The sequence below is a fragment of the Coregonus clupeaformis genome, chromosome 24, assembly GCF_020615455.1.
Source record: "Coregonus clupeaformis isolate EN_2021a chromosome 24, ASM2061545v1, whole genome shotgun sequence".
NCBI classification, from domain to species: Eukaryota; Metazoa; Chordata; class Actinopteri; order Salmoniformes; family Salmonidae; genus Coregonus; species Coregonus clupeaformis.
In genome coordinates this window covers 35351233-35377556 of record NC_059215.1, presented here as the reverse complement: position 1 = coordinate 35377556, position 26324 = coordinate 35351233, and the positions used below count along the sequence as shown (strand labels likewise).

Genomic DNA, 26324 nt, shown 5'->3' with positions numbered 1-26324 from the left:
GGCAGGGCACCAGAAATTCGAGGGAAAACATGGAACAAATCTCTACAAATATCCTCTGTTCGAGAGCGCATCGCAAGCCTGTCATTTTCCAGGAATAGATTGACGGATAGGCTACCTAAAATTACAGCTTTTGAAGAGTGGAAATTTACGCAGTGTCTATTCCTAACTGGGAGCTGTAACAAAACGCACATATGGTAGCATTTACAAATGTTGATCATGGGAAATCTTTAATAAGATCCATAATTGTATTGCTTAGACTTACTTTATTGCCAGATCTGGACTGTTTCTGTTGGTTGGTGTGTTTAAAATGCGTTGCTTTGTTTATTAGGCTATAGGCCTTCAATACCCAATGTTTTTGTTATGTTATTTGATGATTTTTATAGTTTAGGCTACACACAATATAGGCCGAGACTACTTTCAATGTTTAGTGTAGGCTACTTGGATATCACTTGCCTCAAAACAAATCCCCCTTTGGTTTAACGCTTGTTCAGTGGACGCACCATTTCTCCGAAAGGTGGCGTTTTACACCACTTTCGGCAGCCTTCCTGAAACCGCAGGTCCCCTCACCATTCGTATCAGCAATTCAGATTGCATGCAAATCGGGAGCGTCATTCTGAAAGAATCGAGTGTAGCGCATTCCTTGAGAGAGAATCCAACCCTTTTCTTCTCTCCCCAGCCGGCTTGCAGCGAGGCAGCTCAGCTCGCGCACGCAGCAGACGCATGAGATTTGCTTGAAATTGAGATAGCTTTGTGGTCAGTAGGGAAGTTAGGAGAAGGCTTATTCATCTAAATAGCGAGTATTGTTGCGAAAACAATTTGTAGGCTACTTTGCGTCGCAGAGATTTTGTTCAGTCTGTTGTCCGTTTTCGTGACAATGGGTTCACAACGGAGACCAACTCACTTGTACGGGTGGGCATTGATGATAGTCGCTGTTTTCTGTCAACGGTGTCACGGAAGTTGTCCGGAGAAAGACTTGGAGAAAAGGGAAGAGGAGGCGAACGTAGTTTTGACTGGTACTGTTGAAGAAATCATGAACATGGACCCAGTGCACAATACATACTCTTGCAAGGTAAGTCTGACTGTCCTGACTTGAGTTGATATATTTCTGTTGAATGAGGTTGCTGCTGAATATTGATCCATATGCTACAAAATAACGATAGTCTTGTCGAAAACGTTACAAAGTATCCAATGTTTCTGTTTCAGAAAGTAGGATACATGTAAGCCTAACTCCAAAGTGACACCTGTCAAATCATAACCAATCACTATAACATGCCACCCCACTTTTCTTCCAAAGCCATTTTGAATATTTTGTTCAACGGTGGTCATTTGAATCAGTGCATCGATCTTGGTAGGCCTACTCATACAGTAGTTGAACAAAAAAAGTAATAACAATCTCAACCATTTCAACAAAGTGTTAGCTATTTATTACATATTTATAGGCTAATAAACCCCCTTTGATACATAAAATACATATCTGAATGTGTTTTCCTAAGGGAAGCTCAAGTGAACTATAGTGATGTACATAATTGAGCTATAAGGCTGTACATTTGTTGTTCTTGTTTTTATTTTATTTACAGGCATTAGGTAGTATTTGACAATTGCCTTGTCACAGAGCACAACACTAAATATCCATATCTTATGTGTTCCTTTAAACTTTTTAACCATCTACCCATCAATTACATAGCTACTAGTCCTACTACTCAGCCAGGTACTCATCACAAACATGCTGTGAACCACCTGCCATGCAAACCAGTAGCCTAGCACTGGCCCGTGACCAACCTTGTTACTGCAGTGCAGAAGGTAGACGAACTGCAAACGGCATCCATTTGTATAGTCAGTGGTCCATTTGTTTGATGTTGAAAACGGTATTCATCTCTCTGGGAGCAATAAGCTACCTTTTTTTTAGAGAACATGACAAACCAATATATCGGTAGGAAAAGGGAATATACAACTTTATTGTCCATTGTCAAATGGAAATTCATATTTTGCTGTTTTATGTTATTCCTAACTTCCCGGACACCACACACAAGAGGCTGAAAGCAGCACAGGGTCAGCTGTAGAGCAGTGCCCCTGCAGCAGATTAGGGGTTAGGCTCCTTGCACGAGGGCAGTAGGTTGCACCTGAGATTCTGATACCAGCAATCCTCCGGTTGCATTCCATTTAGTAATGTATAGTGTTGGCAGATAAAGACATTTTCAATTCAAATGGGTTCTGGAAAGGTTTGTTGCGCCTTATTAAGATGAAAAGGGCTGCAAACAAACACAGTTATTCCAAGGTAGCCTAATGTTGAGGGATATACAGTAGCATATTCATACACTTGTGAAATCCATGACCGTAGTCCTCACAGAACCCCATCCAGCAATTAACAACACTCCTCCACAAAGTCATTGATGAAATTCCTTTGGTTATGAACCAATTCCGTTGTTAAACCATTGGACCCTCTATTAACACTGAGGTACACCAATCTAATCTCTCTCAAAATAAACAAGACGTAAACCAGTGGCAGTCAGCTCTCTCCGAGCTCAGAAACCTGCTGCTTGGTCCAGGGTCCATTGTCTCATGAGTTGGGATGTAGAGGGAGTAGATTAGAGATGTCACGTTTTCAGATCGGAACCACTTACCACCAAATGAGACCAGCCCAAACGGAAAAATATTTCATGAATATGCAATGTCTTCTGTTGCAAATACGGTTATGGTTTAGCAGATACAGTCCAGGAAAGTATGTAATTACTCAACCATGGTACACTGATGTATACAATTTGGCCCTTTTAAAAGTTTTATTAAAATAAGTGGTTGGCAGAATAAGTGCTTGGATGCATATAAACATGAAATACCTAAGATCAGTCCTGGAGTCCTGACTTAAATCTGTTTGTTTAACTACAATTATTGTAAAATACCTTTGCTATGAAATATATTTGCTTAATGGTAGACTCATTACATCATCATAATCAACAGGGCAACTTTCCACTTGCATACATCATATCCTCTTTATGATGATGTCACCTTGCTCAGTCTACCTTTAACTTGAAGTTACAGCCTGTATGTGAGGAGCCTCAATAAAGAGCTAAACCCTCTCTGTCTTTCTCCATGGCCTTGATAAAGGTGAGGGTATGGCGGTACCTGAAAGGCAAGACCATGGTCAACGGCGAGGTTCTTCTGGATGGCGGCAACAAGGTGATGATCGGCGGCTTCGGGGACCCTGGGATCTGCGACAACCAGGTTGCCACTGGCGACACACGCATTTTCTTTGTCAACCTGGCCCCGGAGTACATGTGGCCGGCACACAAGAACGAGCTGATGCTCAACTCCAGCCTGATGAGGATTACCCTGCGCAACCTGGAGGAGGTGGAGCACTGTGTGGACGGTAAGCCGCCATTGTGTTGTCTGTCTCTCTCTCTCTCTCTCTCTCTCTCTCTCTCTCTCTCTCTCTCTCTCTCTCTCTCTCTCTCTCTCTCTCTCTCTCTGTCTCTCTCTGTCTCTGTCTCTGTCTCTGTCTCTGTCTCTCTCTCTGTCTCTGTCTCTGTCTCTGTCTCTGTCTCTGTCTCTGTCTCTGTCTCTGTCTCTGTCTCTCTCTGTCTCTGTCTCAACAGGACTGTATGGAATAGACACCCCCCTCTGTTTAGGGATCCCATATTAGGGCTGGGCGGTAAACCACATTTTACTATATACAAGTATTGATGCAAGGGCCGGTTTGGGTTTTTGCTTTACCTTACTTAACGGTATTTCAATGTTTGGTTTGTTAAATGTAATATAAATGTAATAACTGAGTCATGAAACTCAGAATTAGCACAAGTAATAGCGAATTTCCATGGAGGCTGCTAGCTAAATATGCCAATGAGCGCAAAGACTGGCAATCCAGCTCATAAAGTTCTACATATATAGGTTGGAGTTACTGAATGCCATTTTTGGTGAGTTTGGACATTTACAAGCGAATGTGAACGAGAGACATTGTGGAAATGAACAAAGTTTTGACGCAAGACTTTCTGAAAGAAAAACAGTGCTGGCTCTGGAGTAGCATGTGTACATGCTCTGTCTGTGTGGAGTCTGGAGTCGCTAGGGCAACGGGCCTGACTGCTCTGCTCAGAGAAGATGGGGGCGGAGCAGATGGGCCAAGAACGGAGAGGAGAAAAAACGCAAGGAATTCAAAAGATAGCAGTGGCAGCTGTACAGATAACTCATCCAAAGGGCTTTGACTTCTCAAACACGGCAGAAATCTAACACAATAGGATGCCCCATCACCTTATTAATTCAGCCACTTACTTAGATAACTAGCAAGTTAAGCTTAGGTGTCCCGTTAACGCAGAATTTTTCATTTTTCACCCAGGAAAAAAATATAAAATGCATAAGAAATACCTTGCTGCTTTTTTAAAACGAAGATCTGAAATGCTTCTTATTGTCATTTCTGCTCTGCATCAGACACATTTTGTCCTTCAGTTGCAACTCTCCACTCGGATGAGAATTCACGAATGGGCATTCAACCAGCAGACAATTCGCTGACTGATGTGTAGCTACTTTTTTCCAGTACTTTTCTCGGTGTAGCCTGCCTACTTTTCTCTGGTAAAATGCAAACTTAACGTTAAGCAAAATATTAGGAAATGTTGCTGGCTACATTCTTTCTACGATAAACATTAGAAATATGATGGCCTTTAAAATGCTTTTTGCTTTTTCATTGTAAGCTCTTTTACTTGTGTGGCTGCCAGCCAAATAGCGTTGCACTTCTCTTGTCATCTGATGTAAATGAAGCTATTTTCTGCCGAATGTGTTGCACTAATGTATTTTCTGTGAAAGAAAACTATAGTTGCACTTCCCTGATCGCTCTATTGAAGCAAAAAAACACGGTTGACTTTCAATATATTCTGAACAAAAATATAAACGCAACATGTAAAGTGTTCGTCCCATGTTTCATGAGCTGAAATAAAAGATCCCAGAAATTTTCCATACACACAAAAAGCTTATTTCTCTCAAATTTTGTGCACAAATTTGTTTACATCCCTGTTAGCGAGCATTTCTCCTTTGCCAAGATAATCCATCCAACCGACCGGTGTGTCATATCAAGAAGCTGATTAAACAGCATGATCATTACATAGGTGCACCTTGTGCTGGGGACAATAAAAGGCCACTCTAAAATGGGCAGTTTTGTTCAGAGGGAGCGTGCAATTGGCATGCTGACTGCAGGAATGGCCACCAGAGCTGTTGCCACAGAATTGAATGTTAATTTCTCTACCATATGCCACCTCCAACATCGTTTTTGAGAATTTGGCAGTGCGTCCAACCGGCCTCACAACCGCAGACCACATGTAACCACGCCAGCCCAGGACCTCCATATCTGGCTTCTTCACCTGCACGATCGTCTGAGACCAGCCAGCTGGACAGCTGATGAAACTGTGGGTTTGCACAACCAAAGAATATCTGCACAAACTGTCAGAAACCGTATCAGGGAACATATTCTGCGTTCTCGTCATCCTCAACAGGGTCTTGACCTGACTGCAGTTCGGCGTCGTGACTGACTTCAATGGACAAATGCTCACCGTCGATGGCCACTGGCATGCTGGAGAAGTATGCTCTTCACAGATGAATGCCGGTTTCAACTGTACCGGGCAGATGGCAGACAGCGTGTATGGCATCGTGTGGGCGAGCGGTTTGCTGAGGTCAACGTTGTGAACAGAGTGCCACATGGTGGTGGTGGGGTTATGGGATGGGCAGGCTTAAGCTACGGACAACAAACACAATTGCATTTTATCGATGGCAATTTTAATGCACAGCGATACCGTGACGAGATCCTGAGGCCCATTGTCGTGCCATTCATCCGCCGCCATCACCTCATGTTTCAGCATGGTAATGCACGGCCCCATGTCGCAAGGATCTGTACACAATTCCTGGAAGCTGAAAATGTCCCAGTTCTTCCATGGCCTGTATACTCACCAGACCTGTCACCCATTGAGCATTTGGGATGCTCTGGGTAGACGTGTACAACAGCGTGTTCCAGTTCCCGCCAATATCCAGCAACTTCGCACAGCCATTGAAGAGGAGTGGGACAACATTCCATAGACCACAATCAACAAACTGATCAACTCTAGATGTGTCGCGCTGCATGAGGCAAATGGTAGTCACACCAGATACTGACTGGTTTTCTGATCCACGCCCCTACTTTAAAAAAAAAGTATCTGTGACCAACAGATGCATATCTGTATTCCCAGTCATGTGAAATCCATAGATTAGGGCTGAATGAATTTATTTCAATCGACTGATTTCCCTTATATGAACTGTAACTCGGTAAAATCTTAGACATTTTTGCATGATGCGTTTCTATTTTTGTTCAGTGTAAAACCTGACCCCTGACCCCTGTCAATACACAGCTGGACTCACCTGCTCCCGTTTTCTCCCGTTGTGCTATTTACAAACACGTGACTGGCTCAACTGTTCCGGGGAACTACAGTAAGCTTCATAAAGTAGAATAATGTAACAGGTAAAATGAAGAACGTGATCTGCTTTATCTCCTAACGTATTGCACAAGTTGACTGCAGGTATTTACTTAAAAAGTAGCAACACATATTCAAATGTATTGAAAAACTTCTAAGAAATTGTTTCAACGGTATTGATGGTATTGAAAAACCATCCTGTGGTTATTTCCAAATACCCCGGTATACGGTATACCGCCCAAGCCTATTTTATACTGATTGTTTTTTACAATCAGAATAGTGAAAGCCCCATTAAAACCACTTAGAATGTATTTGTTGCCACCCTAGGGTCATGCACTACTCATGAAGCATATTTAGAACTTATATTATTCAAAAGCATAAAATACAGTAAAATAGGCTACCGTCATACTGTGAATTTTTTTAACAAATATCTTGATATGATATTTTGGCCATATCGCCCAGCCCTATCCCATATAATATATCTGCAAGTGCTAGCCAGGTGAACTGAATGTGTTGTTGCTGGACCTCCACACAGTAGTCTGAGAAGAGAGTGAACATTAGAGTGGCCACCAGCCAGACAAACCAGCAAACATGTTTAGTCTATATGATTATTTTATGGTTAGTCTGACAGAGTTGTACGGGGCAGTCACATTGTAAAGATAGGCATCACACTCCCTGCTCTCCTGCATCACAAGTGGTATCTGAAATATTATACTTGTAGGGTTACACCCACGACTGTTTCCCAGCAAATGGGGACACCTGAGTCCTCTAAGCAGGATGGTTGTCATGGTGAAGCTGCTGTGGCCCTTCTCAGGTTAATCATCTCTCTCTAGGAGGTGGGGGTGTCACCTTTGATATACACATTCAGGGACAGTGACTGACCTCCCTGTGGCTTGACCAGTAACCTTTCACCCTAGTCAGTGGGACGTTTTATGAAGTCAGAGGGGAGCTCCTAAAAATATTTTTACACATAACCCGGAGCTTTGAGGTTTTTACTGGGGACTGCGTTTCTCACACTTTTAGCAGTTCACAGTTATGTTCACACCACTGTTAGTGGCAAAGCCTTGGTGCCATAAAGAGACAGCCTCGTACTTTCTAATTTTATCTAAACAGTGGTAGAGTGGGGAGCAGGAGGAAGCGGACGTGGAGAATGAATGAATAGATCAGACTTGTCTGCGCTTGAGAACATGCAATCTTAAAAATAGTTTTGAGGAGCTTCCTGAGTTTGTGAAAAAAAAGGAGACAAGTAATTCGTTTTAGCCAGCTGCAGCTCTAGATACTGAAAAATTCCCCACTGCAATGACAGTTAATTGAGAACTGTTGCTCCTTTTGGTACTTTTTTGTAAAGGCACTATGAAAAGACCCATACCCGTAACTTATATGTCGTAACATATGCCGTAACTATGCCCGTCTCTGCCCATCTCTGCCCTCTTTGCCAGCAAACAGGGCTTGATGCTGTTTGGCTTCTGCTGGCGCTTGACGATGTTGGCAGCTGGTCAAAAGATAGAATCCATGGCCTCCATATACAGGCCTAAAAAACGTGGTCAGTGTCCAAATCATTCGTGATGGCAGGTGATTCTATTGGCCGCAGCATGTTTGCAGTGTTTGGTAGAATTTGGCACAAATAAAATTTCCTCTGAGTATCTTTCCAGGCACGACACACTGTACTGCTAACCTTTTTTTCTTCCCCTTTTTCTTATTTTTTCAAATTCGCCTTTCTTGTTACGAAGAGAGGAGTTTCTTGGTTCTAGCAACTACTGTCTAGAATGTGTCCTTTTTTGTTGTGGATTCCTTGTGTTTGAAGAGGTTCTTAGCATGACCAATTTAGTGGAGCAACATATTTCACATAACCGGCTTAGAGGCCCAAGGAATATGCATTAGGAAATGCACTTGGTCCTGTTTCATTTCAATGAAACTTTTCAAGCTTTATTCAAGTGAATTTGCAGTGTATTTGTTTCATTGCTGTAAAATTATTTCACTCAGTCTTTATAGGACAAGGTTAAAAAGTTAAAAGTGCACTGATTTTCTTGTAGGGCATAATGCTGATCCATGTCTCTCTTGAGGTTAGAAAATCTGTATTTGTATTTTTTTGCGGGCCATATTTCACCCAGGTGATTATTTGGCATTCCTCCATCTGATGAAGAATGAGCTCCAGTGCAATGTTTTAATTAAGACACCCAAGTCGGATCCCATCCTCTGTGTTCAACCAACCACCATCCTGGGGATGTTAGTACAGTCGGACAAGACTCTACCTGTCGATGCGCTCAGTGTACCCTCCACTCCTTTCTCCCCATTCTTGAAATTTCCACAGCTAGGAGAGACCCAGGAATGCCTGGCGGAGCTAGATGGGGAGGCACATTGTCAAAAAGTGGAGGAAAAATAGTCTTTATAAGATGCATGGGAGGGAGGAGAAAGGATGAGTGAGGATGAAGGAGGAAGAGCGAGAGAGAGAGACAGTGAGGAAATTCTTTGTTCAGGTGTGGACTTGGAATGCTGGGGATGTGTGTTTTGCTTGGCATCTCATGGTCCGTGGCGTAGATAGATGCCTAGAGGCATCATGTTTCGCACTCCCCACTCCCCAGGGCTTTAGTGCGGAGGTACAGGCCACTTCAAACCTCGCACGGGATCACTCGGGCAATGCTTTAATCTCACTAAGAGCAGCCTTCCCCCCCAAAGGAGTGTTTACAAGACCTCAATAAACACCCGACCACAGAGTTTCTAAACCCAGAGGCGCAACATCGCGAGACTTCTGGGAATGTTTGCCAAGCAGACCAAGCAGACCAGGCCGGGTTTGAGAAACCAATGAGAGAAGTGAAACATTCTTCCTTAACTTTATATCGAAGGTGTGCCTTTGATTTAATGGCCTGCACATGCACAGTTTGGCGAGAGACGACTGTTAGACCCGGTTACGTGTTTCTGCGCATGAGCTTAGCTAGCCAACGTCGCCATGACATCGCCTACAAGCATGATCTGGGATTTCTATTGGAGAAGCAGTTTCTGCCTATCTTCATACTGTACTGTCTTTGACCCGGCACTCTTAAAAACACAGCTCCATATTTGTCGCCGTTCAAAGCAAGCTGACCCGCTCCCAACGTGTTATCTCTGTTCACACGGCCCTTAAAGGCAATTCAGAGACTAAATGAAGAAATGAAAAATATCTAATGCACCACTTCTGACTGAGACACACATCCCCTCATATTGTTGAATTTCACCTTGTAGAAGCCGATAAGCAAAGCCTGCATCTTCCTCTCCCTATGTTTGTACCTCGAGCGACAACTATTCAGTGAAATGTTAGCATATTCAAATGTGCCCCACGCACAGAGTTGTCAGATAATGTGTCAAAATCAAGCAGAGCCATTTGCATGGCTTTGGAAAACACAATGAGACGGCTGTCTGAAATTGAATGGAGGGATACAAGATTTAACCGAATGCCTGAGGGCTTCATTTTCTGAGAATTGAGAAAAGATGAATTATTACTGTTTGTTGTCTCCCTCTGCTGTGTTAAAGACAGAGGGGAGAGAGAGGGATGAGAGAGAGAGAGAGAGAGAGAGACCGTGAGGGGAAAGGACATAGACGGATGCGAGGAGAGGGGAGGGGAGGGAGAGGAAGCCCACTTGATGGAGAGGTGTTGAACGTACAGGGAGATGCTATCTGTCCCAGTCTGTTTATCAGATGCTTTTGTTTCAACTCCACTTGGTGCCAGTACTGTCATCCCCTCAATGCTCTGACAGAGGAGAACAAGTTTTATTTTTATTTTTCTTCTTTTATTTTATTTTTCATATTCTTCTCTCTCTCTCAAGGAGGTGACATGCCAGGTAGCTTAGTGGTTAAGAGCGTTGTGCCAGTAACCGAAAGGTCGCTGGTTCTAATCCCCGAGCCGACTAGGTGAAAAATCTGTCGATGTGCCCTTGAGCAAGGCACTTAACCCTAATTGCTCCTGTAAGTCGCTCTGGATAAGAGCGTCTGCTAAATGACCAATTATTATTATTATTTATTATTATTAATGGCCAGTGTGTATAGTGATGCTTTTTCTGGTCAGTGTGATGTCCTGTCCACCCGTACTAATATAAGTGCTCTGCTCAGTTACATTTTTGTTATAGGGGTCGGCCCATAATTGTTGGTGAATCCCTAGTTGTCTATGGTCAGTGTATAGTCGCGTAAAGCTTATCTGATATGTGTATAGTGTTAAGGGCTGAGCAGTATGGGGTTGGTTTGCTAAGGCTGGAGTGCGATGGGGTTCCTGATTTGCCGGCAGGTGGTCTGGCTTAATGACAGGCGTGCAGACAGTCCTGTGGAATTCTGCTTGGGGTGGGTGGGATGTGGGATGACTGTTTGAGGCCTCGACATCCCCCCTCTCCTAGCTCCCCCCATCTCATTTTGTTTGTTCATTTGGTCTGCACAAGTTTAGTTGGATCCCTGTTGAGTGATCCCAGTTTTAAATGACAATGCCAGTCCTGTCGCTTCTAGTGCCAGATGTGTTTGTTTTGAAATGGTCTGGATAGTTTGGTCTGCGAGGTCAGTTCTTAGCTACAGTTAATTAGTGACTCTCAGGAATGCTTGCCCAATTTCTAATTCAGTGTTAATAGATAACAATATCAGAGGAGACCACCTAACACCACTTTTCTTCCTTATTCCTTATTATTCCTAATTCAAGTATGTGCACAGATTAGAAGCCCTGTTCTATGTCATGATATTTGTCTTTCCCACATATAGCTATGTAGGTTTTATTTATGTCCCAAAGAGGAGAAGTAGGGGGCATTTGACAAACCAAAAGAAGTATGAGAGAATAGTCCTAGCCCCAGACAGTCCCACTCAGAAGACTGAGAGGGCAGTGAGGTCTTGGGGTCTTGTGCCTTTCTTTATCCCAATCTACTGGTGTACAAGCTCCCCTTTGTGTTCAGAGAGTCATGGGAAGTCATGGATCCGAGCAGGGTGACTCAAAGATTGGACATTTATCAGGATACTTCGATGGATTAGGGCATATGTGTAAGTGTGTGTTGTGTGTCTGGGTTTGCATCCCTGGGTGTGTGCACCATTGCATGTCTGTATGTGCATATAACAGTGTTGTAGTACTCAAGACCACATATTGAGTGTCTCAGTCTTGTCTTGGTGTCGGATACATTTGTACTTGGTCTTGACTCGGTCTCGGACAGTGAGGACTCGTAATTTCTTCCCGAGACCAGTGGAGTAAGAAAACGTATTCTATTCAGTCAGCACATAAAACCGCTTCGCCAGGCCAAATATATATACTCCTTTCTTGAAACATTAATACAGTATCTTAACTGTCTTTATATCTATTATAGACATGTTTGCACAGTGGCGAACCTATAGGCCTTCAGTGTGTGACAGGTGTGTGATTCTGAAAGGACAGCAACCGTAATACCAGCGTACTCATGTAGGAGAGTGCAATTTTTGTAAAACACAAAGGGCCAGTGATGTGGTGTAGTGGAGGCTATGTGCCGGTTTAAGCCATATACCCACTTTTTTTTCAGTGGGCATTGCTTATACTCACTTCTTAATCCCTACTGAGGCGTATCAAAGTAGTGTAGTGGAGGTATACGACTTATCAATTATGTAGAACAATAGAGAAATCATGCCAAGTAGCCTACACAATTGCAAAGCATGTGAAATATATTCACATGCGCGCCACACACATAGCCTAGTTTCAGCAGAATATAATCTGCAGGCAGCAAGAGTGTGCAGCTCTCAACTGGTTTTGGCATGGGGCAGCTCACAGAAGAGTGACATCGGTTGCCGGTAGGGTAGGAAAGAGGTTTCAACTTATGATATCTACCAGTAAATGCTAACTAAGGCAACAATGGGTATGCAAACCAGGTATTGAAAAAGTTTAGTCCGAAATGTTGGTTAGTAGGCTATTTGTGATGCGCAATTGTCATCATGCACTGTTTGCATCAGAGGCGTAGACATGGATGGGCCTTGGTGGACAGAGGCCCACCCACTGGGGAGCCAGGCCCTGACAGGCCCACCAAATCAGATTGATGTGGTGTAAGCATTGTTGTGGACTTACACCATCACATTTGTTTTTCTATTAAAATAAAAAGTGATTTTGAGAATGAAATTCTGAAAAATCTATATGAAAACTCATAATAAAACATAGGAAAACATAAAACAAATTCACTCAGGGTGCCTTTCCTTTGCTGGGCAGACTGTTTGGGAACTTTTTGGCAAAATTTGAGTATACCCACTTCTCCAGACACCACTACACCACTGCATAGGGCCGATGGAAAGACAGCAGTCACATACAGCATTATGTTAAAGGATAAGCAGTCCATAAACTCTGACATAATAAGCCAGTAGGTCCCAATCATAAGAATACAAAAACACCACCATTAAGCATTTCCCAATCGAAATGTACAACTATTACGTCCCATTGCAAAAAAACATTTCACGTTTAGCACACAAAGTAACCAGTGACCTAAAGTTTAAAGTGGACCTGACAACGTTTTAACTACTTTGCAGATATGAAACAAACAGACAATCATACTATCAGTCAAAAATATGAAATTCCCAGTTTATGCTACAAAACCAACTTTTTATACAAGGTTATTACTCAGTATTCTGGACAAAAACGGACGAATGTAACTAAGGCTGGGAATGTCAATACAATCTAACTAGGAAGGGCAATGATCACAAGTCAGTCATAACGTGGCTAATAGGCTAGCGTGTCTATTTATGTAGCGAGCTAAAAACACGGAGCCTAATGTTAGCTAGCTGGCTGCTTGGAGGATGTCATGTCATGCCATTGGAGGAGTGGGTGAGTGTGCCAGAGTACAGAACAACTGATGAATTTACGAACGCGCAACACCCGCTGAATATGACCGGTGTCAGTAAACGTGTCACGGTTCAGACAGACGACCAGAGGACCACAATTGCGTCACACCAGAAAGTTTATTAAACTTAAGGGAAAAGGGAAGTAGGGAGTGAATGAAGGCTCCAGGGGTAACAGGGATCCCGTCCAATGTGCTGGGTCTGTGCCCCCCCCAGTGGCAGCGATGCGTCCTATGAAGCCGGTGGTGGGTGGTCCAGAAGTCCTGGGGGAGACACAGACACAACAGGGCGGAATGAAACCAGGCAGCAGTACAGTTCAAGGGAAATCCAAAATACGTAGTAGCAAGGCAGAAGGCTGGTCAGAGTTACCGGGATTGAAGAGTAGTCAGGAGTCGTAATGGCAGAAGCAGGTCTGGATCTCCTGAGGCAGAAGAGTATCCAAAAAACAGGCAGGTCGGGGGTCACAAAACCAGGGTGAGCCAGAAGCGCGAGCAAACAGGTTCCGGGTGTGAGCTTTGCAGACGATCTGACACCGGAGAGCTGAAAGACAGGGCCTTAAATACTGGGAGAGGTAGTGGGTAATGCAGCGCAGCTGGCAGAGTAATTAGAGCAGAGCAGAGCAGGGACAGGTGGAGCTAGTTAGGCTGAGTAGAGAGAGTGGTGAGCAGAGTGGAAGAAAATTAAGGTGGTAACCCGGTGGAGTGAGAGGCCCATGACAAAACGTGGACAAAAAAAGTAATAGTTAGTCAAGAACGCTCTAGATGACATGTAAACCGCCAAACCAGCTCTGCTACGGCAAGTAACATATTCAGATTGAGGTGTTCTCTCATTTGTGTCTAAGTAGCTAGCTAGCAAGCTAGCGAACTTTAGCCAGTTAGCTTGGGTGCTTGGTTGGGACAAACATGCATTGGCAGGCAAGCTGCAGAAGGACAAGGAGGCTACAATTCCCAATTGTTTATCTGTGCAATTTTGATGGCCAACTAGCTGAAAAAGTTTGAGAGATTTTATCTAATGTGCTTTCGTTAGATTTGACCTCATCTTGCTCTGGCTAGAATTAGTTGTTGATCTTGTTGTTGTGGATGTGCATAACTGAGGGAGAGAGAGCCTACCTTTTCATGGTTGTTTCATCAATAGGACTGTAATGTTCCCAAATGTAAGAGGACACCTGTGGTGTTTACATATTTGCAGAAATCCATTCAGGTGTATTTTGTGGCTTTTGTTGAATGCGTTCTAATGATCTAAAGTCGCGCTATTGCAATTGCCTGTATACACACAGTCCAGTTCAAAGTGAATGATGCCAGGCCCGTGTATAAACATTATTTTATCAATCCTTAGCCCTTCTCTGAAGGCGTAGAAGGCCCATTGTGTGGGTTAGTAATAATTTGTGGCTCTATTTTCCCTCAGCATGCATTTCTTCACTATTATGAATGTCTAAAGAATCCATATGTTGTTCTGAAATATGAACACAGAAATACTGGACATTTTGAAGTCTTATTTTGGTGGTGATTTGACAAAATTACAATCATGGTCTTGAATTGGACTTGCATTTTTCTGGTCTCGGTCTTGACTCGATTTGCTCTGGTCTTGGTCTTGAATCGGTCTCGTCTTTAGGTGGTCTCGAACATAACACTGGCGTATAATGTGTGAATGTGTTTTTGCAGTGAAGTGAGTGGAGAAAGGCAAAGACGGACTCACAGGCAATGAGAAGATAATGAGGATTGGAGAAACAAAGACTGACAAAGGCAGACAGATCTACCTGTTTGCCAGCTACCCCCAAGTCTCCAGAGTTATTATACTTTTAGATTTTAATAAATAAATTGTGGGAGCGCAGTGCCTGCCCGGAATAGCAATGAAGAGCTGCAAATGAAAAAGCCATGAAAGACAAGAGAGAGAGTGAAAGAGAGGGAGAGAGAGGAGGGGACCACTTCACCTTACCTTGATTCACTGCCCTACCCGTGACTCTGTTTGTTTGGTTAATGATAAGAATCACTGATGGAATTGATGGCTCATAGAGATACATGTAAAGTCAGACACCATAGGTCTGTCACTCTGTTCACTAGCATATATAGTTAGACATTATGACATATATACTGAACAAAAATATGAATGCAACGTGCAACAATTTCATATAAGGAAACCAGTCAACTGAAATAAATTAATTAGGCCCTAATCTATGGATTTGACGTACTGTCAAATTCTCTAAAACGTTGTTGGAGGCAGGATATGGTAAAGAAATGAACATTCAATTCTCTGACAACCGCTTTGGTGGACATTCCTGCAGTCAGCATGTCAATTGCATGCTCCCTCAAAACTTGAGAAATATGTGGCATTGTGTTGTGTAACAAAACTGCTAATTTTAAAGTGGCCTTTTATTGTCCCCAGAACAAGGTGCACTTGTGTAATGATCATGCTGTTTAATCAGCTTCTTGATATGCCACACATGTCAGGTGGATTTGATTATCTTGGCAAAGGAAAAATGCTCATTAATAAATTTGTGCACAAAATTTGAGATAAATACGCTTTTTGTGCGTATGGAAAATGTCAGGGATTTTTTATTTCAGCTCATGAAACATTGGACCAACACTTTACATGTTGCGTTTATATTTTTGTTCAATGTATAACCTGAATGTAAAATCTCCAAAAAGACTGAAATTGTATTTTGTGATGTTGTAGTATAGTTCAGTGTGTAGACAGTAAAAAATGTGAGTTGATGCCAAGGCCCTCGTCTAGCATTTAAGTGAGAATTATCGTGTTAGAGGAAGGGATGAACCTCGCCCCATTTCAAATTGTCAGTTGTCATTTGAAGCATTTTATAATAGTTGTAAGTCGTAAAGATCTGCCCAAAAAATTATTGTATGCACTAGCAGTCTTTACGTCTGAATGCTTTACCCTTAGGGCACAGTTATGAAACATTCAATAGGGCTCAATGCCACTCATTCAACAGTTGAAGGAGTGGTCTGGTCTTGAACGCCGTGGGCTCTACAGAGAGAGATAACTGTTCTGGGAATACTCAGATCTCCATACTGTAGGATGGCTCTGAACCCCTTTCGCAGACTGAAGCCCAAACTTGTAGCATTCCTTTAAAGAAATACTCAAGCGAATCCCAACCCTCTGAAATTGATTTGGATGGTTTGCGTTGGTAGACTAGTTACTACTGTACCTTTTTCAAGTGTCCTTATAAACCGTGCTCTTCAAATATACAGTTGAAGTCGGAAGTTTACATACACCTAAGCCAAATACATTTAAACTCAGTTTTTCACAATTCCTGACATTTTAATCCTAGTAAAAATTCCCTGTTTTAGGTCAGTTAGGATCACCACTTTATTTTAAGAATGTGAAATGTCAGAATAATAGTATTTATTTCAGCTTTTATTTCTTTCATCACATTCCCAGTGGGTCAGAAGTTTACATACACTCAATTAGTATTTGGTAGCATTGCCTTTAAATTGTTTATCTTGGGGCAAACGTTTCGGGTAGCCTTCCACAAGCTTCCCACAATAAGTTGGGTGAATTTTGGCCCATTCCTCCTGACAGAGCTGGTGTAACTGAGTCAGGTATGTAGGCCTCCTTGCTCGCGCACGCTTTTTCAGTTCTGCCCACACATTTTCTACAGGATTGAGGTCAGGGCTTTGTGATGGCCACTTCAATATCTTGACCTTGTTGTCCTTAAGCCATTTTGCCACAACTTTGGAAGTATGCTTGGGGTCATTGTCCATTTGGAAGACCCATTTGCGACCAAGCTTTAACTTCCTGACTGATGTCTTGAAATGTTGCTTCAATATATCCACATAATTTTCCTTTCTCATGATGCCAGCTATTTTGTGAAGTGCACCAGTCCCTCCTGCAGCAATGCACCCCCACAGCATGATGCTGCCACCCCGTGCTTCACGGTTGGGATGGTGTTCTTCAGCTTGCAAGCTCCCCACCTTTTCCTCCAAACATAACAATGGTCATTATGGCCAAACAGTTCTATTTTTGTTTCATCAGACCAGAGGACATTTCTCCAAAAAGTACGATCTTTGACCCCATGTGCAGTTGCAAACCGTAGTCTGGCTTTTTTATGGCGGTTTTGGAGCAGTGGCTTCTTCCTTGCTGAGCGGCCTTTCAGGTTATGTCAATATAGGACTTGTTTTACTGTGGATATAGATACTTTTGTACCTGTTTCCTCCAGCATCTTCACAAGGTCCTTTGCTGTTGTTCTGGGATTGATTTGCACTATCTGCACCAAAGTACGTTCATCTCTAGGAGACAGAACGCGTCTCTATCCTGAGCGGTATGATGGCTGCGTGGTCCCATGGTGTTTATACTTGCGTACTATTGTTTGTACAGATGAACGTGGTACCTTCAGGCGTTTGGAAATTGCTCCGAAGGATGAACCAGACTTGTGGAGGTCTACAATTTTTTTTCTGAGTTCTTGGTTGATATCTTTTGATTTTCCCATGATGTCAAGCAAAGAGACACTGAGTTTGAAGGTATACCTTGAAATACATCCACAGGTACACCTCCAATTGACTGAAATTATGTCAATTAGCCTATCAGAAGCTTCTAAAGCCATGACATCGTTTTCTGGAATTTTTCAAGCTGTTTAAAGGCACAGTCAACTTAGTGTATGTAAACTTCTGACTCACTGGAATTGTGATACAGTGAATTATAAGTGAAATAATCTGTCTGTAAACAATTGTTTGAAAAATTACTTGTGTCATGCACAAAGTAGATGTCCTAACCGACTTGCCAAAACTATAGTTTGTTAACAAGAAATGTGTGGAGTGGTTGAAAAACGAGTTTTAATGACTCCAACCTAAGTGTATGTAAACTTCCGACTTCAACTGTATATATAAACTCAGCAAAAAAAGAAACGTCCTCTCACTGTCAACTGCATTTATTTTCAGCAAACTTAACAAATAAATATTTGTATGAACATAACAAGATTCAACAACTGAGACTGAACAAGTTCCACAGACATGTGACTAACAGAAATTGAATAATGTGTCCCTGGGTCAAAATCAAAAGTAACAGTCAGTATCTGGTGGAGGGTCATGTCAGGATGAGCCTGCAGGAAGGGTACCACATGAGGGAGGAGGATGTCTTCCCTGTAACGTACAGTGTTGATATTACCTGCAATGACAACAAGCTCAGTCCAATGATGCTGTGACACTGCCCCAGACCATGACGGACCCTCCACCTCCAAATTGATCCCGCTCCAGAGTACAGGCCTCGGTGTAACACTCATTCCTTGAGTGATAAATGCGAATCCGACCATCACCCCTGGTGAGACTAAACCGTGACTCGTCAGTGAAGAGCACATTTTGCCAGTCCTGTCTGGTCCAGCGACGTTGGGTTTGTGCCCGTAGGCGACGTTGTTGCCGGTGATGTCTGGTGAGGACCTGCCTTACAACAGGCCTACAAGCCCTCAGTCCAGCCTCTCTCAGCCTATTGCGGACAGTCTGAGCACTGATGGAGGGATTGTGCATTCCTGGTGTAACTCGGGCAGTTGTTGTTGCCATCCTGTACCTGTCCCGCAGGTGTGATGTTCGGATGTACCGATCCTGCGCAGGTGTTGTTACACGTGGTCTGCCACTGCGAGGATGATCAGCTGTCCGTCCTGTCTCCCTGTAGCGCTGTCTTAGGCGTCTCACAGTACGGACATTGCAATTTATTGCCTTGGCCACATTTGCAGTCCTCATGCCTCATTGCAGCATGCCTAAGGCACGTTCCCGCAGATGAGCAGGGACCCTGGGCATCTTTCTTTTGGTGTTTTTCAGAGTCAGTAGAAAGGCCTCTTTAGTGTCCTAAGTTTTCATAACTGTGACCTTAATTGCCTACCGTCTCTAAGCTGTTAGTGTCTTAACGACCGTTCCACAGGTGCATGTTCATTAATTGTTTATGGTTCATTGAACAATCATGGGAAACAGTGTTTAAACCCTTTAGAATGAAGATCTGTGAAGTTATTTTTATTTTTACGAATTATCTTTGAAAGACAGGGTCCTGAAAAAGGGACATCAGTGCTACAAAGTCGCTCTGGATAAGAGCGTCTGCTAAATGACGTAAATGTAAATGTAATGCTTCCACTGGCCTTCATCTTCTAAGGTCACCATTGGATCAATAGATCATTAAATGTATGAGCCACCTGCATGTGAGAGGAAGGTGTTCGGTACAGGCATCTAAGACATGGGCTAATCTAAGTTGTTTGGAAGAGGAAACTCTGACTGACCCAGCAGCTCCCAGACTTCAGATGAACAGTGATCCGGAACCCCCCCCCCCCAGATCTGGAATCTGTTGTGGCATTTCGATTCCTACCTCCTGTTTCTACGGCTGGATGGCGAGCGTAGCTGCTTATATGTAGCTGCTTATTGCTGCTTACTGTAAACACGCCAAAGGCACTGGGGTTGAAGGGGAGGCTTATGGCCAGCCCTCGGGGGGATTGTAAGACTAATGTAATTTAAGTTTGGGTAAGGGTTAGCTCAACTGTCAGTCTAGGACAGAGTATGGGATATTGGATGATATGGGAGACTGTTCGCTGATAAAACCTTGTGCAGTTTTGCATAGACTGAGCCATTTCTCAAGTTGTCAAACTCTTGTTTCTTATCTTATGTTTGTCCAACTGCATTCAAGCAGAGAATTCATCATTCTGAATTGAAAAATATACATCTAGAGGCTGGGTAGTGTTGCCTCATGGTCAATAGGTAAACCAGGGAATGTACAATGCATTTTCTCCTCCCTGCCTCCTCTAGCTCATCTGCTAGACTTAACTAAACCTGAGCCATTTGCCGATGTGGAGGTGGTCTGACCTGGTGTTGGTCAATATATAAACATTCCCTGGTGGCACCTGTAGTGTAGCAGGGGTAGTTAGTTGGTACCCTTTGGGATGCTACTGTATTCCTAGTACAGCTTTTCTAGTTTTTCTTTTCTCTAGCATCTGCTGCAGTTTCTCCCTTCCTTTGCTGATCAGAATGCACTGTGGCTGGCATTACACTGTTGATGTAGTTGGCTTCAGGAGCAATTGCAATGTACAGTATTTAGGCTAACACTTTTTATTAGTTCACATAATACATTTAACACAAAAGGGTGTTCTTAGGTTAGTTATATACATTAGTTACAAACCCTGTTGCTTCTGCTTGTGGCCCTCTGTCTTATCAATGTGAGTTTCTCCAGACTGTCCTATAGTACTGTATCCAGGCTGTTGGAGGTTCTTGTTTGCTGGTGGAGGGCCCACGTTCGCACACCACACAATGACATGGAGTGATGCACAGGCCTTTCCCGTGATCTTTTGCTCCTCCGCCATCGCTCACATCTCTATCACTTCCTGTTCTCCACCTCTTCCCTCCCTCCGTCCTGGAGGGTTGACTTTGATGAGCAAAACATCAGGACTCTCTCTCTCCCTGGTGTCATGTATTTGGGGCTCCTGCTTCGTTGGAAGGTAGACTCTTTCCTAGCTGTCTCTCTCCGTCTGTCCTGCTGCTATCACCCCTCTCTGTATGTCTAACTCATTGTTAGTCTGTCAAATGATATTGTATTTCTGTGTGTATGTCTGCTTACCTGTCCATGTATCTATCCACCTGTCAGCCCATCCATCTGTCTTTCTGCTTTCCTGTCTTTCTAGCTCTAGCATCTACCCATCCCTCTCCCTCTCCCCCCCTTCCCCCCCTTCCCCCATATAGATCTGGGCAGAGGAGGTGACACTGCCTCCCTCTCTCTTTCTTTCCCACACTCCCATTCCTCCTCTGTGTCTCAGAGTCTATCTGAGGCCCGCTCGGTCCACCTGTAATTAGGCTGGAATCTGGACAGTGAAGCTGCCAGCCACAGCCTAATAACCAGGTGCAGCCTCCAGACCGCCAGACTTGAACCGTGCAAGCTCAAAAACGAATGGGATTGACCTACTTTCATATCTCCCTATTGCTGATGTTCTATCTCCAGAAGATGTGTGTGAGTGACTTTCTTTCAACATGGTAGCTAACGACTGTTGAATTCCTCCCGTTGGCGAGATGACGCATGTTGTGTAAGTCACAAACCGATCGAGCAAATTGCGATGGAGCTGCCCTGCAGTGTGTGTGTGTGTTGGCGAAGTGTACATATGCATGAGTGTCCGTGTAACACAGTATGTGTATACTGTGCAAGGCCCTGAGATGACACTGCTCTGTGGCGGTAGGGCAGCTTTCTCTGAGTCCTCAGGAATGTGCCTCTCTCTCTCACTTTCTCTCTCGCTCTCTTTATCCAGTGTGTGTTTGTGCCCACCCACTGGCCCCCCTGAGCCAAGAGATTTGGCTGGCTACAGTAGACTGGCCTGGCTGATCCTGTTGTTTTAGCCAACAATGGCAAGGAAGTGATGGCTTTCAGAGGCAAACAGAGATATCTGCCTGAGGACGTCTCAGTGGCGCACACACACACACACACACACACACACAAAGCTTGTGTCTTTGACCTCACGATTGAGTGTTAAGGACAGCTCTCACACAGCTCTCTTTCACTCTCAGATGAATCTAACTCATAAAAAATGTCTTCCAACAAATGACATTTTCATCTCTAAAGTATGTATCAGAGGATAGGCTGTAGTTCTTGGGATGTGAAGCACAGCCCATTGGAGATGAATGGGAACAGCCACTTGTAGCAACCCCTCATCAGTGCAGTGATCACTTGAGGGATGGAGCAATAGCCTTCTGTTTGCAGGCAACATGGTTCCATCAGTCACACAGAAAGACTGTCTATTGATGCACAGCACTTGACAGAGAGAAGGGGGAGGGAGGGAGAGAGAGTGACAGAAAAGGGGGGAAAGAGAGGGGGAGTAGAAAGTACAGAGGGGGAAAGGGGGAGAAACCGAGGGTTATACAGATATAGGAGTGGGAGACACATGAGGCAGTTATAAATGAGGGAGAATGAGAGAGTGAGAAATTAGATGGAAAGAGGGAGAAAGAGAGGGAGGGAACGACAGAGGGAAAGAGCAGGAGATATGGAGGGAGAATTGAGCAAGGGAAAAGGAGCAAGAGAGAAATGGGTGCAGCAGGGAGAATTAAGAGAGGGAGAGAGGGAGAAACGGAGTGGTGCAGTAGGGAGAATTCAGAGAGGGAATCGGGCCAGCAGCTCCCCTGCTTTGTGTTGAGCCCTTTATTATCCACGCTGAGATGAAGTCATTCCAAGACCATCCAGCGAGACGCTCCACTGCTCCTCCCGGGGTTACTAACTCTCCTCTCCAGTGGCTGTCTCCCATGTCTTTGTGTATGTATGTGTGTGTGTGTGTGTGTGAGAGAGAAGAAATCTAGCGTTATCTGGTCTCTGCTGCTTCTGCTGGTGCTACTGCTGCTGCTGCTTTACGTGCGTGTGTGAGATATGTGTGTGCCTGCTTGTGTGTGTCACATGTAGCCTTGGCTTCCAGAAAGTGCTAGAAAAGCAGACAGAAGAAGACAGAATACCTAATTGTTGAACTATAGTCCTCGCTCTCCTTTTGTTGCTTTAGTTTCACTCCAGGGGTGTGGGAAGCCCAGCAAAACAATGACTGATTGAGCTTCCACCCCTGCGAGCATGCTCCCGGCATTTCCTCGGGAAAGTATAATCTCTCAAAATGTTCACCCTCAAAATGTTCGCCCGAAGGAAGAACTCTCATGATCGGGTACACCGCCTACTGCCTGCGGTGTACCCGAACCCACCTCTCAAATCGTTGCGTTCCTCCTGACTCTCACCATTAGCTAACTCCAAACATGTCTCACTTTGGAGATCCTCTCCATGGACATTAACATACAGCAGTGTCAGCCATTTGGGGGATGACACACGCTTACAGTTTCTACTGCAAGTTGAACTCTACCCATTCTCGACATGCTCTATAAAACAGTATTTTTTTCCTGGGAGTAAGTGGATAGAAGCCTGCTCTTGGAAAGCACTTGGAATGAGAGATTGGAGAGTGCTCTCCCAAAATATATGAGGATCAAGATAGTGTGGGATGTAGAGGGGGAGTTTGGCTCACTTTGGCTATCTCTCACTTTTCTATGAGCATATTATGTTGAATTTCAGGCCTCTACATTGAAAACACTGACCAAGGCCCCATAGTTCAGTGCATAAATGTATCGCTGCAATGCAGCCTCGGGACCAGTCGGATTGTGTGCCACTCTGTCTTTGATTGAAAATGAAAAGGTCATCCGTCTTTCATTGGCTGCCTGCAAATATTTGCTATTTTTCCCCATCTGAGGAACAAGGCAAAGCTCATAAGAATAATACCCAGCATGCTTTGCAATAGTTTATTTTATACATTTACATTTTGGTCATTTAGCAGACGCTTTTATCCTGAGCAACTTCAGTTAGTGCATTCAAGGTAGATAAACAACAACATGTAAATAGTAACAAGTAAAATGTTTCTTTAACCTTTACTGAGAATGTCATTGTAGTTAAAGTGGTCTGTTGGTTGGGTGATATTACTGAGTGCACTGCCAGTTTTTAAACTGGAGAAAGATCTCATACATGAGCAAGAGACGGATGGGGGCTTAATGTTCCTTACGGAAATCTCTATTATATATGTCATTGTTAGGGTTGTTTAGTAAATGTATACAGTATATAGTCTACTTAACTTCATAGTAAGTTAGATTCATTGAAAATATGAAGTCATTACAAAATGGAGGCTAGTTATCTCTACTAAAAACTAAATTGATTCAACTATAAATAGTAGGTTATTTTGACAAACTGTAAAGTTGACTTAACTATCTTTTATTAGTCAAAGTAAATGTGGTGTTAGTTAGGATAACTCTACAATTAAAGTTGATATAACTCAAGTTGAAATTGATTCAACTAGGAATATTAGTTATACTGACAAATGGTGAACTTGACTTAACTGTCTTTTTTTGGTCAAAGTACATTTGGTGTAAGTAGGGATAACTTGATATTTAAAGTTGATAGAGCTTGAAAAAGGCCATGCAACTTTATCACTGGAAATAATAAGTTGAAACAACAAATACTTTTTTACAGTGCATAAGGGTCAAACAAACTCTTCTAGCTATAGAATTAGGTGCTATTGGATATACACTATATATACAAAAGTATGTGGACACCTCTTCAAATTAGTGGATTCGGCTATTTCAGCCACACCCGTGGCTAACAGGTGTATACAATTGAAAACACAGTCATCCAATCTCCATAGACAAACATTGGCAATAGAATGGCCTTACTGAAGAGCTCAGTGACTTTCATCGTGGCACCTCATAGGATGCCACCTTTCCAACAAGTCTGTTCGTCAAATTTCTTCCCTGCTAGAGCTGCCCCGTGGAAACGTCTTTCTTTCTTTCTTTCTTTCTTTCTTTCTTTCTTTCTTTCTTTCTTTCTTTCTTTCTTTCTTTCTTTCTTTCTTTCTTTCTTTCTTTCTTTCTTTCTTTCTTTCTTTCTTTCTTTCTTTCTTTCTTTCTTTCTTTCTTTCTTTCTTTCTTTCTTTCTTTCTTTCTTTCTTTCTTTCTTTCTTTCTTTCTTTCTTTCTTTCTTTCTTGGCTCAGCCATGTCTTTGCAGATTGAACTGGCTGCCAGGATGCTAGTGGAATCTTGATCAGGGCACATTTACATGGAGACAATGGAGGAAGTTCAAGTGATTTCTCCTTGCTTTCTCTCCCTCTCCCAAGCCTATTTCGCCCTCTCTGCCCTCATTCCCTCCCTCTCCAACTTCTTTGCGGGTTGGTGTCTTCAGAGAGAGAAAAATAAGAATCGGAGAGCAGCTCTTCTACAGTAGAGAGCACTGAATGGGCTTAGACTTCATCAGTACTAAAGAGGACAGGCCCCTCTCAATACCCCCATAATAATGAACTCCACACACATGCACGCGCAAGGCTGAACACACACACAGGGCCACACACACACACACACATACTCCGGCACAACTTAAACAGGCTGTTGGGAGCAGGACCTGCCTTCTGTCACTTCGTCTGCCTGATTACCAGTATACATAATAATCCTACTTTTGCATGTCATCACACCGTACATAATCATAAATTAGTATGAGCTTAATTTAGCATCATGTCCAGTGTCATTCTCAGTAATTGGAGTTGAAATACTGATACTATCTGAGAGTATGTCATATCAATTATAGTGCACTTGGCTTATAAGAATCACCGATATTACTTATACAGTACGTGTTAGAAATCAAACAGTCCTAATCTTGTACCATACTTTTCAATTAGGTTAAAATAAATATATCTTCCAGGATGGATGTGATTGTCATCAGACAAGGGTGTTCTATTGAAGTCTGACGTGGTTCTATCAACACATTAGGCTTGCCACCTCCGCTGGGGTTCCAGCACCCGTATCATTCATTCAGATGAAGATGATAACACATCAGCAGTTCTCCTATCATACCGAAGGCCCTCAACATGTGAGGACCTCACTCTTGGTAGTTTACACTCGCTGGATTACCTGAAATCAGTCATCGCTGTTGTGTTTTGGATTCGCTTCTTAAGCTCCAATGTCAGTAGCTCAGGGAGCTGAAATGAAATCTACCTTGCAGAACCTATCATAGGCTGGTCCTCCGCACGCTTCCTCTCTCACTGTCCTGATGAGTGTGGAAGCGCTTGGTGCTACTTAGCCATGATCTTATAAAAGCATGAACTTTATTAAGTGTGCGTCAAAGAGCCATTTACCCTTTGGTTTAATAAGGAAGAGATAAGGGGGTGTTTGAAGCTTGCCCATGGGGATTGAGTGTGTGTGTACGTGTGTGTGGACATGGATAAGAAGAATGGTAGTGTTTCCCTCTGAGAATTCCTGGCTGCTTTTTAATTTAGCCCCTCTTTGTTGTCGGGCACATTTCGGAATTTAAATGTAATAAAACACAATTTCCTTTAAAAAATATACAAAAGTGAAACCTTTATTCTTCTACTTCAAATTTATTAGAGTCATCTATAATACCCTAAACCTGCCACTGTCGAGAGCGTTAAGTGCTGGACATTGTATATCTAGCTATATCTCTTTACAGAAATAAATAACTTGTTGTGTTTTGTCATTTCCTTGCCTGTGGTAGGCAGCTGTTATATTTTCCCCCCAAACCGGGTGTAGACCATGTCGTAAATCAATGGCCCCACCTCCATCCAGTCCTTTGAGATCAGCGCTCACAAAGGAAAGGAGACAAGGATTTAAGGCCCTGTATTGGGACTCAGCCTTTGT

General features: G+C 43.2%; 1 protein-coding gene across 5 annotated transcripts in view; it reads left to right on the top strand.

The window, feature by feature from the left end:
• The first annotated feature begins 669 nt into the window (after window positions 1-669).
• Window positions 670-26324, top strand: part of LOC121538244 (agrin-like) — a 298699-nt gene continuing 273044 nt past the window's right edge. For all 5 annotated transcript variants that reach the window (XM_045207164.1, XM_045207161.1, XM_045207160.1 and 2 more), the window contains exons 1-2: window positions 670-1069; window positions 3103-3364. In XM_045207164.1, the coding sequence (XP_045063099.1) occupies window positions 875-1069; window positions 3103-3364 (457 nt within the window). In that variant the 5' untranslated portion in view covers window positions 670-874. The remainder of the gene's footprint in view (window positions 1070-3102; window positions 3365-26324) is intronic.